Source organism: Phyllopteryx taeniolatus, chromosome 1, assembly GCF_024500385.1.
Source record: "Phyllopteryx taeniolatus isolate TA_2022b chromosome 1, UOR_Ptae_1.2, whole genome shotgun sequence".
In the NCBI taxonomy this organism is placed as follows: Eukaryota; Metazoa; Chordata; class Actinopteri; order Syngnathiformes; family Syngnathidae; genus Phyllopteryx; species Phyllopteryx taeniolatus.
This window is the reverse complement of record NC_084502.1, coordinates 31,939,061-31,953,261: the sequence shown is the minus strand read 5'-3', so window position 1 is coordinate 31,953,261 and position 14,201 is coordinate 31,939,061. Positions and strand designations below refer to the sequence as shown.

At 42.0% G+C, this 14,201-nt stretch overlaps 1 protein-coding gene across 5 annotated transcripts in view; it reads left to right on the top strand.

The window, feature by feature from the left end:
* Window positions 1-14,201, top strand: part of snphb (syntaphilin b) — a 29,987-nt gene that overhangs the window by 6,758 nt on the left and 9,028 nt on the right. The window contains exons 2-4 of one of the 5 annotated variants that reach the window (XM_061789385.1): window positions 444-596; window positions 9,555-9,670; window positions 10,171-13,474. The exons of 3 other annotated variants lie outside the window; for them this stretch is intronic. In XM_061789385.1, coding sequence (XP_061645369.1) covers window positions 13,344-13,474 — 131 coding nt within the window. In that variant the 5' untranslated portion in view covers window positions 444-596; window positions 9,555-9,670; window positions 10,171-13,343. The remainder of the gene's footprint in view (window positions 1-443; window positions 597-9,554; window positions 9,671-10,170; window positions 13,475-14,201) is intronic. One more of the 5 variants, XM_061789375.1, reaches the window with a different exon arrangement.

Here is a 14,201-nt window from a genome sequence, read left to right as displayed (position 1 = left end):
TCAGCAGTTTGTCCAACTTGATTTGTTTCTGTCCAGTCACATCATGTCAGCAGAGAGGTTGTGGCTTTGATAATGTGATGAAAAGTTTGAAATCTGTCTGGTGGTCAAACTCCTCCTAGAAGCTGACCAATAAACATCAAGTTTGTTTAAAATGATGTTTTTTCAGGTACACGATAAATTTGATTTATTTTGTAGAATAAAAGAAATAAAAATTTGCTCACCTTTGCTCGAGCTGGTCGTTGTTTATGCAGTTCGTAAATGACTGTGTACATTGTTACATATTTGCTTACGAGGCATGTGGCTCTAGGTACACACAAGCGGTGTGTGGAGCACTCGTTGCAGCAATGCGGGAGTCGTGGTTGTGTTGCCATGGCAACAAGCATCTCCAGATGGCTCAACACGTGGCTTTGGTGCTCTCCTCTTTCTCGTCTCTTTTCCCTCAGATTCAACCCTCTGAAGGCACTGCAGCCCAAACGTCGCTTGCAGCAAATACTGGCCTCCTCGCCCGTCCCGGTCCCCAGGCCGGAGTCCGGGTCGGGGGCGGCCGCACCAGCTGCCACGGCGCCAGTAGTCATTCCAGTGCCGGCGCCCCCCGCGTGAGAAACCCCTCAGTTACCCTCTCAGAGAGCATGCCCCATAGCTGCTGCAGCTCTGGCATGCGTTGTAACCACTAAAACAACCACAGCAACCAAAACAACACACAACACATGCGCTATCACGCTGATTGTGCTACCACGCTGATCTGGGATCAGGGTTTCCCCCCTCAGACTGTACTGATTGGATGTGTATTCTTTTCTAAGATTAGCATCCAATATGTAAAAACTCAAATGAAATAGCAACAAATTGGGACAAATCTTCCAATGGAAGCTGCCATAAGACTCATCCTCCCGAGTGATGTGCTCCAACAACTAAAATGAGGGAAACCTTGAGCCACATTGTTGATCTGCAAGAGGTAGATCAAGCATTTTGCTAATGCTAATGTTTGTGTTGAGCGGCTTCATGCACAGTCTGAAAAAAGGCTACATTGTGCCGTGGAGACAAAACTGTGATCACTGGTGCACAGTGGCGGTTTTTCATAACATGTTTCAAGGCAGAACTCTGAAAGCAATTAAGATTATGCTCCACCACACAGAGGAGAAAGGACACACGAGTAACACATAAAGGAAATTACTGAGACAAGTTTACTTTCTTTCACTGCTCTGTATTCAAAATACAATTCAGCAAGATTTTGTTTTCCTCCCCTTGCCCCAGATCATCACAGACCAAATCCTATACAATTAGGTTCAAAACTAGTAATACCCACAGTATGAGTTGACACTTGGCTTTGGTTTTCTGGTCTATTTTCCCTTAGATTCAATCCTCTGAAGGCACTGCAGCCCAATCGTCGCTTGCAGCAAATAGTGGCCTTCTCACCCACTTGTTTGTCTATATGTGCCCTGCAATTGGCTGGCAACCAGTCCAGGGTGTCCCCCACCTCTCAAGTCAGCTGGGAAAGACTCACGACAAATCAGGAGCATAAGCAGTACAAAGAACAAACAATGGTTTTGTTTCTTGATTTTTCCATTTTGACAAAAATGCCCCAAAATATTCATACTCGTTCTCGGTACATGCATATTCAATGTTTTAAGTTAATTAAAATGCTCGAGATTATGCGAGAAGTAATCAAGATTCTTTAGAGTGGTGCAAAAGATTAATCGAATTGTTTTTTTATGATATTAAGTATTTGACATTAATCTCTCTGTGACTCTAACCCAGCATCTTAGTCTTTTGCTGCTTGCTTGTCATTTCCAGCTAAAAGATACCCATGCAACAAATACAAAAATCACTTGAACCTAAAATTTGGCCAGGATATGAATCATTTGAGGGTTGTTTTTTGTTTTTCCTTTTCATTCAAAACTAAACATGCTTTTTATTGGATGGCAATAAGGGGCAAAGGGAAGTAATAACATTTGGTTGCTAAATTTTACCATGAATGCAGTGTATCAAATAAATTGAGTAACTAACGTCTCATAATTCTTACAGTGCTGTCTTTGGAGTTATTTTCTTGGCGCATGTGAATCTGGATTAGAGAATGTGTTCCTACCAACTCTCCCGGTCCTTTCTCTTATGTGTGGCGCAGAGGAAGACTTTTGTGATACTTCAGCCTCAGGAACCAATTGCTCTCCTTCAGACCAGTTTCTTTTCATTTAAAAACGTCACTGCCGGTGATCACTGGTTCGCAAGAGTTGCTCGGTCAACTCTGCTAAAATTTGGTGAGACACTGAATTACTTGTAACATGCATGGTAGCTTTCGGATTGCTATTAACCAGCGGTATTTTTTCTTCTTTTTTTTCCCCCAGACATTTTGTCTCTCATGGTGGAATAGGGCTTAGCACGACTGCCTCACAATTCTTATATTCAGATTTATTTTATGATTACAATTCACTCCTCTTTTGTGGTACATCCTGTGAATAACCTTTATCAGATTTGATGGTTCAGTCACAGACTTCCCAAAGGGTATTATGATTTTCTTTCACAAACGTGAGAATGAAATTGCATTAAACAATGAAATTTACCTTGCCTGGCCGGCCGGGCAGTTCAGCACTCAGTGTTGACGTCATGGGGGGCATGAAAAACGGTGTTAATCATTTGGATGTAGTCACGTCACTTCCTGTTGAATCAGAATCAGAATCATCTTTATTTGCCAAGTATGTCAAAGACACACAAGGAATTTGTCTCCGGTGGTTGGAGCTGCTCTAGTACGACAACAGACAGCCATTTGACAGAAAATACTTTTGAGACATAAAAACATAGTACGGAGAGTCACTGAGCAATGAAAGGTTACCAGTAATGTAGTAACGCCGATACATTTTTTATTTTTATTTTTTGGACAATTGTACTAATGATGCAGAGTCCTCTAGCAATTTAGAGCAGTTTGAAATAACTAATAGAGCAATAGTCTGGTCCAGTGACTATTGTGCAAATGGCGCAGAGACTTCTCAAGCACATGAGTGGCCAGAATTGGTCAACAACAGATATGCAAATAGTGCAGAGTGGCGAGACGACTACAGTGAGTGCACGAGTAAAGTATAATTGGCCCGACAGAGATGGGACAACAATCTCAAGACAAAATTGGCAGCATGTTACAATTGAATTGTAAGTTAACTGTTTAAGAAGTTAATGGCAAGAGGGAAGAAGCTATTGGAATATCTACTACTTTTAGTTTGCATTGTTTGATAGCGCCTACCTGAGGGAAGCAACTGGAAGAGTTGGAGACCAGGATGTGGAGGGTCCAAGAGGATTTTGCATGCTCTTATCTTAGGTCCTGAGAGAGTGTAATTTCCAGGAACTTGAAGGTCTCGAAGGTTGACACAGGACAGTTGGACATCGTGAGGGGCAGCTGTGGCGAAGGATGATTCCTGAATTCCTCGATCATCTCTACAGTCTTGAGCGTGTTCAGCTCCAGGTTGTGTTGGCTGCACCACAGCTCCAGCCGCTCCACTTCCTGTCAATACGCAGAGTCGTCACCGTCTTTGATGAGGCCGATGACTGTGGTGTTGTCTGCAAGCTTCAGATACATGTATGTGGTGGCCATGCCAAGTTTAAAGGGAACACCAAAAATTTGGTGCCTCCACAGCAATATACAAGAAATTATTCTCCACTCTAAGAAATGCGTTTTCAGAGCATAGATGTGCAATACTCAAATCACATAAAAGGGCCGGTTGGTTCAGCTGGTGTTTGAGGGACGTAACCCGAAAATGCACAAGCGAGTGGGAAGATATCGGCCGGTTATAAAACACTGAATGGTGCGTGGGCGAGTATGTTTTGATGGCTACGTGAAATTACTTACTCTCCGGTTGTTGTTGAAATGCATATAATTCAATGATTTGAGAAGAGGTGATCATGATTTTGATCTTATTTTTAGGTGCTCGTGTACAAACTGTGAACCATTGCCACTTGTAGTCGGGAGTCTTTGTTTGCTATGAAAACACACACGTGCACAGCGAGCTTGCATCTGTTTCCTAGTGGAAAACCTAAGCAGTTTGCATTGAGTACATTATAAGAATGCGCCCTATAATATCAAGACATAATTTCATCGATGTTCTAGGTGAATAGGTAAACGTGGGTCCACTGTGTCAATTCAGTTCAATGCTTCATATTCTTGTTATACCGTATGTTTGGTGAGACTCCATATGACCAGGTTTCTAATTTGACTCACCCAATGCCTTTCAAGTTTTGCTGCAGCCATTCTGGTACGCTTTGAAGCTCCCATATGTGCGCTGGTTCTAGCTTTACATTCCCTCTGTCGCTTGAAAACTGTTGGTACTGGTATCTTTTTTTAGCTTCTTCTTGTGCTGTATGCTAAATCCAAGGGATTCTTGGAGTGCAGGTACTGTTTCGAAGCAGTCCTGAGTGAAATGTGCACTACACAGCACCTAGTAGGCTGTGGGCTCCCACTTGTCCCACATTCTCTGGACTTGTCTTGTCCATTCCCGCTTAAGTTGGGGGCCCTTTGTGAATTGAAACATGCTAACGCACTCTCCAGTCATGTTGGAACATCCTGCAGTTTTGGCATCTTAACTTGTCTGGAATACAACTACCAGCTTTGCTGAACTGCTACTGCATTAGCTCGTAAACATTGCAACTTCCTGTCATCTGCTGATGTCACGCGTCAAACCGGAAGGGGCAAAGTCATCATTTAGGGTGGCAGAATTGAAAGCAAAAAGCGACAAACATTTGACTACTTCAATGTAATTCTGTTTGATGACTGGTAATTTATACATCAAAATAAAGGATATTTTTTGTTCATGACAAACGTATATTTCAGCCGATCCGTCTCATCTTCCCTTTAACGTTTGCTTGTGTGCACGTGTGCGTGTGAGTTTGTGCGCGGTGCACATTGTTTGAGCGGTAAAATGTATTGTTCCCTCATCCCCCCCAGAATCCCCATTGGTGCTTCTAGTCCAGTTTTAGGGGTGCTGATTATAAACAGCCCGTAAATGAATTTAAGCACCCCTAAACCTCTGAACATAGAATCACCCCTGCACTTCGCAAAGTCCCAACCCTGAAGCGCCGACTTGGCCAATCACAGCTCAATACAGTCTTCAACAGATATCTGACACTTTCCTGCCGATGTTCCATTGAATCCAATGACACACTTCACCATTTTCCTTTACTTTTCTATGTTTTGCTCTTATAAAAGGTAAATGTGGTTTCATAACGTTATGCTAAGAACGTGAGGCCCAGTTACCATCCACAGCACTAGCAAGTTGAACCAGCTGAGCTAAGAAGGCTAGCTACGTGTTCCTGGTCGCAACGTTTGCAAAGAGCATCCATGGTAAATTATTCAATATGGATACGTTGGAATTTCCACAAATATCAATTATGTGTAGTCAGACATAAAGGAATGAGGGGCTAGTTACTTGGTCATGAAAAATTAATACATAAAAATGTTATGTATTACAAGAGGGGGGGAAAGATAATGTACTGTACACTAATGATAATTATCTATTAGTTTGCTAGCTCTTTAGACATGCTTCAGTGATATCCATGGATTATTTTTTTTTCTTTGAGGAGCAGTTTTGCCAATCATTTATTGATTTGAGGCGCAACTTTCTAATGTTGAGAAACAATTTTTTTGCAGGTTAATCGCACAGGAACCCGAAGCAGGGGTTTTATTAAACAATAAAAATACAACAATATAATGGGGTAGTTGAATGAAGGGGTGCAGCTATGGAACATTTTAGTACTCGAGTATTCTTCAAAACCCTCTTCTGTTTGGGTACATAACACAGTTTACTCATTATTCCTCTCTGGCCACATTTGCCACGTTTTTCAACCTGTGTATGGAAGTGTTGGTAAAGTTCTTTTTCTACGCAAACTAGTTCAAAGTTCAGTTCACCATTCCAAAAATGAACTAGTTCATAATACTTTTTTTTCTCTCAATATGGTGTTGATTTTTAAATGCATGTTGCCACCTATTCATTCCACACTAATAGCCAGCTCCAGCATTCACCTAAAATCTCAAAAACATGAGGAAATCGTGTTGTTTAGGGTGAGGAATTAAAACAAAAGCGGCCTTTTGTCCTTCATATATATATATATATATATATTAGTGCGTGTGTGTGCGTGTGTAAAAGATGTGTAATTTGGTAAAGTAGAGCAACCCTGTTTTACTGGCTCAAATATATAAAATACAAATGTAAAATTAAAAAAAATTGGCAAGTCAGTGTCCAACTAGAGTTTTACCAAGTACCGATACCAGTACTGTACTGAGGTATTTTGACGTCAAAAATAGCACAGTACCAGTTTTTATGAGTACCAGTAGACAAAAGTACAAGTAGGAAAAAAAATAATAATAATTATGCGACAGCGTTGAATTCATAGTGTCCTTAAAGGCCAGTACTCAAAAAGCCGACAGTCAACCAAGGACTGCCCATCTTAGCCACCTGGGCTGTAACCTCAGAGTCCACAGCTCACGAGGCTATGTGAGCAAAGTCAGTGTTATCCAGTGGATTCTGTGCTGTTAGGGAAACTCTGTATTCGATGCACACGAGAGTCAGTTTTACCAGCAAGAGAGCTACAGCATCGATAGCATGAGACGATTTAGGACGGGATTGGGCCGCACGGAAGCCCAGCTTGGAGCTCTCTAACCCGGATACAGGCTACACTCTGGAAATTGGGGAGTCTGAGAAGAATAAAAATCCAACGAATGGAAAAAGAAAATCACTTATTATCCGAGTGAAGCAAAAAGGTCCACTTTTTGAAAGTCTCATGACTACGTACGCAATGAATGACAGCACTGCACTGAGTGGGTGCGCAGTGTATTGTTTATAATGGGAAAAATCAAATGCCTTCAAATACAAGAATACTGCACACTAAAAGCTTGAATAAAGCTTGGAAGCTTAAAATAAACAGTATTAAGAATGAGTAAAGTACATATAAATATAGAAATAATTAATATAGTCATGGAAAAAAAATATTAGACCCCTTGTTTCTTCAGTTTCTTGTTCATTAATGTCAGGTGCAACTAAAGTTACCTTTTTATAAAACAAATATAATGATAACAACGAAAATAGCTTATGAGATGAATATAGAACTAAGATAGCCATCTTAACAATAACCAAAATTATTTTTAATAATACAATTAAGCTTTTATAGTCTTCAGATGAAATGCCTTTAGTGGTACCACATATTATAATAAAGAAGAAATTATCTAGGGCTTTATGCCCCTGGAAGGGTCACCATTGGCAAAGAGGTTTTAGGTGAGGGTTCAGACAAAGTAGGAATCAAAGGCCACCTTTGACATTAAAAACTATTGAACCACATTTTCCCTTGCCCGGACGCGGGTCACCAGGGCCCCCGTCTGGAGCCAGACCTGGAGGTGGGACTCAATTGGGAGCGCCTGGGGTTTGTGCCTGCACCAATGGGACCCAGCCGGGCACAGCCCTAAAAAGCAACGCGGGTTCCCCTTCCCATGTGCTCACCACCTATGGGAGGGTCCCAGGGTGTCAGGTGCAGTGTGAGCTGGGCGGCGGCCAAAGACGGAGACCTTGGCGTTCCGATCCCCAGCTACAGAAGCTGGCTTTAGGGACGTGGAATGTCACATTTCTGGCAGGGGAAGAGCCTGAGCTGGTGTGCGAGATTAAGAAATTCCGACTGGACATAGTCAGTGACCTCAACACACAGCTTGGGCTCCGGTACCAGAGAATCCTTCCCCTCTCAAGGGTGGATTCTCTACCACTCTGGAGCTGCCTACAGTGAGAGGCCCCGACCCGGTGTGGGCATACTTATTCCGCCTGTACCTTGGGGTTCACCCCAGTAGACAAAATTGTAGCCTCCCTCCCCTGTCGGATGGGTGGACGGGTCCTGAATGTTGTTCACCAAACACCACCTTTTATGGAGTCCTTGGAGGGGGTGCTGGAGAGCGCTCCCACTGGGGGCTCCCTTGTTCTGCTGGGGGACTTCAACACTCAAATGGGCAATGACAGTGAGACCTGGAAGGGAGTGATTGGGAAGAACGATCCCCCCGATCAGAACCCGAACGATGTTCTGGTATTTGATTTATGTGCTCGTCATGGACTGTCCATAACGAACACTGTGTTCAGACATAAAGGTGCCCACATGTGCACTTGGCACTAGGACACCCTAAGCCGTAGTTCGATAATCCACTTTGTGGCCGTGTCGTCGGACTTGTGGCCGCATGTCTTGTACACTTGGGTGAAGAGAGGGGCAGAGCTGTCAACCGATCACCATCTGGTAGTGAGTTGGCTGCCATGGTGGGGAAAGATGCCGGCAGACCTAAACGTATTGTGAAGGTCTGCTGGGAACATCTGGCAGAATCCCCTGTCAGAAGGAATTTCAACTCCCACCTCCGGCAGAACTTCACCCACGTCCCGGAGGAGGCGGGAGACATTGAGTCCGAGTGGACCATGTTCCGTGCCTACATTGCTTAGGCGGCCGACTGGAGCTGTGACCATAAGGTGGTTGGTGCCTGTCATGGCAACAATCCCCGAATCCATTGGTGGAAACTAGCGGTAAAGGATGCCGTCAAGCTGAAGAAGGAGTCCTATCGGCCCTTTTTGGCTTGTGGGACTCAGGAGGAAGCTGATGGGTACCGGCTGGCCAAGCAGAATGCATCTTTGGTGGTCGCTAAGGCAAAAACACAGGCGTGGGAGTAGTGAGGCTAGGCCATGAAAAATGACTTCCAGACAGCTTCGAGGAAATTCTGGTCCACCATCCGACATCTCAGGAGGGGTAAGCACTGCACTGTGTATAGTGGGGATGGGGCTCTGCTGACCTCGACGAGGGACATTGTGAGTCGGTGGGCCGAATACTTCGAAGACCTCCTCGAATCTACCGATACACCTTGCCAGGAGGAAGCAGAGTCTGGGGACTCTAAGGTGGGTTCCACTATCTTTGGGCTTGAAGTTACTGAGGTGGTTAAAAAGCTCCTTGGTTGCAAAGTCCCAGGGGTGGATGAGATCCGCCTGGAGTCCCTGAAGGCTCTGGATGTTGTAGGGCTGTCCTTTGTTGACACGCCTCTGCAACATCGCATGGACATCGAGGACAGTCCCTCTGGATTGGCAGAACGGGGTGGTGCTGCCCCTTTTTAAGAAGGGTTCTGGAGAGGAGGCTCCGTCAGAAAGTCGAATCACAGATTCAGGAGGAGCAGTGTGGTTTTCGTCCTGGCCACGGAACAGTGGACCAGCTCTTCACCATCAGCAGGGTCATCGAGGGTGCATTGGAGTTTGCCCAACCAGTCTACATATGTTTTGTGGACTTGGAGAAGGCATTCGACCGTGTCCCTCGGGGAGTCCTGTGGAGGGTGCTCCGGGAGTATGGGGTACCGGACCACCTGGTACGGACTATTTGGCCCCTGTATGACCGGTGTCAGAATTTGGTCCGCATTGCTGGCAGCAAGTCAAATACGTTTCCGTTGAGGGTTGGAGCCCACCAAGGCTGCCCTTTGTCACCGATTCTGTTCATTATCTTCATGGAAAGAATTTCTAGGTGCAGCTGAGGCAATGAGGGGGTCCACTTTGACGATGTCAGTATTGCATTTGTTTTTACAGATGAAGTGGCCGGGGAGAGGGAAGTCTGGGCTTCCCTGCTTTAGTTGCTGCCCCCGCGACCTGACCTCGGATAAGTGGAAGAAGATGGATGGATGAAAGAAATTGAAGAAACAAGGGTGGTCAAATCAATTTTTTTCATGATGGATATATGATGGCGTGGTGTGGATATATATATATATATATATATATATATATATATATATATATATATATCCACACACATATTCTAAAAAAAAATAATAATAATAAATTTAAAAAGCGTCATAATAATAATTGATAATGCAGGCATTGATGAAAACATTTAAACAAACTGACATGTTAGGAATGGGATAACTTCATTATTACACCATTTTTCAAGTTTATTGTATTGTTTTGAAACAATAAAATGTAATATAAAGGTTTTTTTGTCAGTTTTCATTCCACTGCTTTTACTGATGTTTTAGTGTTTTGTTGTAGTCTTGTTTTAGTACCGGTATCGAGGTACTTTATGAAGGTATAGTATCCAAGTCAGAATTCTGGTATCGTGACACGCACTATGCCCAACATAACTGCAGTTTATGGAACAATGTTGCCCATCACTGATAATTGTACTTTTCTGTTTCATGTTCTCTAACAGGGGTCGAGAACCTTAAATACTCAGAGAGCCATTTGGATTGTCTCCCACCGAAAAAAAAAAATAAACACCGGGGAGCCACAAGACCCTTGCCAATGCTCTTTTTGTTTGTTTGTTTTATTTTTTTTACCTTTATGTATAAGAAATTATAGTGTGATCCATTTATTGACTCAAAGAACACAACCTTTTATTAAACAAATGTTTTGAACTCTTAAAAAAGAGGCTTGGTTGAAGCTTACTTTAAAATATAATAATGTCTATTTAAGTCCTTGTATTTATGAAATTTAATTTACAAATATACAACATACAAAAATTCAAAGCAAACACAAATTGTCCACATTCAGCGAATCAAAAATGCCTTCTGCTTTCGTGTTCTGTCATTTTGTCTCATGTGGCGCGTGCAGTCAGATGTCAACTTGAATTAAAAAATGAGTATTTCACTTAATGTAAAATATGTATTTGTAAAATAATAGCCAATTAAAATTCTCTCTGGTTAATGTGATTTTTGCTCATGAACCTTGACGCACAGGATTGGCAAATCAGGGCAGTAAGACGCTACCTTCATCTTCACACGATTCTAAATTGTCATCTTTAAGGCTGTGTTAGCGATGTTTGTTTTTAATATAGTTCATGTAGCACGTAGCATTACATTTTCAGTTTTCTTCAGAAACTTCTTTCTTTCTGTTCTTCTTTTCTTTTCACAATGTGGTTTCTTTTGTGTGATACGGATTTAACTATAGCATCCCAGTGAGGGAAGCGGTTATCACGTTTGCCTCGCAGTCAAGAGATCCAGGTTAGAATTTGTGTTTTCTCCAAGTACTCCAGCTTCTTCCCACATCCCAAAAACGATAGTTCTTAGGTTGCTTAAAGATTGAATTGTCCATCAATGTGTGTTAATTGTCATTTGCCTATATGTGGCAATCATTTGATGGCTGACCAGTCTAGAGTGGATCCTTTTCTCATTCCCAAAAGTCAGCTGAGATAAGCTCCAGCTCACCCATGACCCTAATGAGGAAAGGCGATTTAGAACATGGATGGGTAGATAAACTCAATGGCATGTAGCACGTATTTTAGTGAAAACAAAAATAATTGAAAACCATCAGATTTGTTTAAATCAATTACTATGTAGCTTTGTGGTGTTGGATTGGCAATTAATGTTTACAAAAGGCTAAACAACATTAAGAAACAGACTTCCCATGATGGTCTTTCCTTGACCCAAGAATTTGAAAACTTTATTGAAGATGACTTTCTATGCTTTTTGTTGACTAGTAGTTATTATATTCCGAACAGTAGTTTTGTACTTTTTTGTCACTGTTGGTATAACGGTTCACTTACATGATTTGTGCAGCCACGGTGTATTCAATTCCGAATCAGTGACGGTATGAGTGTGAAAGGTTTTCTGTCTTTATACTAAATGTGCCTTGTGATTCACTCGCGACTAGTCCAGGGTGTAGTTTGCCTTTAACCTGAGGTCACTTGGGTTTGGCTCCAGCTAACCCATGACCCTGAACAGGATAAGCATTATAGAAAACAAAAATGGATGGATGAAAAAACTTGTGTCACTCTGAAAGCTAGGAGGAAGCCGGAGAAGTACGAAGTCGACTGTTGTTTTTGTTTTTGCATTTTTGTTTTTGAACAACGTATATAAAAGTAATTTATCTGTCATATCTGTCGAAGCAGAATGGAGTCACGTTTGTCTAACTTTTGGGGGGACAGTAAAAATGCTGCCATTATTGCAAGCCTGCGATTCTGTCAACATTGCTCTCTAAAACAAGCTGAACATCCCTTGTGAAGGAAGTGCGATGCAGAATGTTGTGAGTGTCTGTAAAATCACTTGACAGACTGTAGATGTCCTGGCAATAAACAATTAGATCAGGCCTCTTTGCTCTGACAAAGCTTTTAGAAATTGCCTCACGTGGGTGCACTCGTTTGAGTGCATCTAGATGTTTAGCCTCTGGCCATGTCCACACAAACACTCATCTTTTTCTAAGTGTATAGTTTACTGTACATGTGAACACGCTGTAGAGTACTGAAATGACTGGCATCTCCTTTGTATTATTTTATTTGTCAACGCAGCAAGACCTTCTCTGCAGGCCTAAACACCATAGGAAGCCCTGACCTTCATTTCCAACCTAAATTCTATTATTTGTCTCATAAAATTTTCTTAACTTACTCCCAACAGTCTGTTCTCTTCATTTGGTAGCGTCTCTCTTGGCTGCTCTGCTTCGAGTACGTGTACAATTAGATGCTTGAAATTTGTTGTACAAATTTCTGCCTTTGTGCGCTGCCCAGGGCCCTCAGAATCAGTCATGGCTGACCGATGTAACTTAAACTACATTGGCAATGGGACTTTTTTTCACCAATCAGATGTCAAATTCAGCTCACACCGGCACAATAACATCAGTATCTTTCCATTCTCCAAATAGATGGTCAAAGCAAGCCAAGTTATATGTGATAGTGGTGGTATTAAGAGGTGGATTATGTCAGCTACGTTCCCACTGAAGGACCAGGTACCAAGTGCAAGGCCCACCACTGATGTCAAGTGTGGTATTCCATTATACAGTCAGATCAGATTATTATACTGTTACACACAATTCATGGTTGTTACCTCCACCAAGGCGAGAGCTTAGTTTTGTGCAAGTGTAATTTGTTGGATGGTTGGTTAGCTAGCTAATTAATTACTAAGATTGCATTAACTCGATTAAAACATTTTCACAATGCATGGGCTACGGAAGAAACCACGACATTTTGGTGCAAATATAGATAAAGGTGCATATCATATTTATTTTTACTCTAAGCTGTTACAGTCCACGTGTATTGAGTACAAGTGGAACCACCAGATTCAACAGACCGAGATGCAATTGGAAAAAAAAAAAAGTTGCTGAGCACTTTGTAAACTAAAAAGCCACCTATAGAACTGCTTTGGCATGCTTGTAAATGCGTTTTCACAAGATTTCTTTTTTCCTATAGATTTTAAACTGTAAACCTGTTGTGAGGTAAATAAAACTGTTTTTTTGTAAAACACTTGTGTATTTATGGACATAGCACAAATGAATCATTGTGTAGTAGCATGTTCATCACATTGTCCAATCTCCTGTGTCACCTAACACCTTGTTATCTCTGCCTGGTGTGTCAGGTTTGACTATTGCAGGTTCATAGAGCTAGACTACGTTCCAATGGAGACAGGTTACATGGTGTCAATGCGCCCGACTAAAGGCTATGCATCCACTGCAAAAGGACACGCCTCCACCAAGTCTCCGGACCGACATAGTCGTCCAACAAACTCCCCCTCTACCCCTCGTTCCCGGTCTGTCCAGAGCCCCTTCTATGTGGTCCACACTCTGTAGCATGGGAATGATGTGACACATCGTACTGTGTGAATGTTTCATTGTGTTGTTGGATTGTGTGAAGCACAAGTGGAAGGCGTTACCACAGCCTCATATCCAGTCTGATCTGATTTTCAATTTCATTAGCAAGTCCTTCATAATGAATTTTTAAACTACAGTGGACCCTCGGAAACTTGAACGCGTCTGCAGTCAATTCCCCCAAAGGTTCCAAGAAAAAATGGCTTGGTTATTGGGATTACAAGTCCAAGGGAAAAATAAATCAATAAATAAGAAGAAAGAAAACAAACATACAATTATAGAACTTAAAAAGTAAAATACTCAACTTTGTTTTGTGCTAACATAACAACTACTACGACTGTATAACTATTAACTACTGTTGTATACCTACTTTTAGGATGGCGAAAGGTCAACGCCTGCAACTAATTAATTACATTCAAGAAGCAATAACAAAATCATACAAATTTATGGCTTTTGGGATTGCGAAACGGCGACTCAGTGGTAATTGGACTGCAATAAGTGATGAGAATGGTTAAAATACCAATCACTGGTCATTGTTTGGTCAATATGGGAAAATATCTCGACGCTTCTTGGAATGAATCGTGTTTGAAACCCGAGTGTCCAATGTATTTCACTGACTGATCTTGTCTTGTTTTTCATTTTTTAGCCCATTTCAATACATGTTGTTTT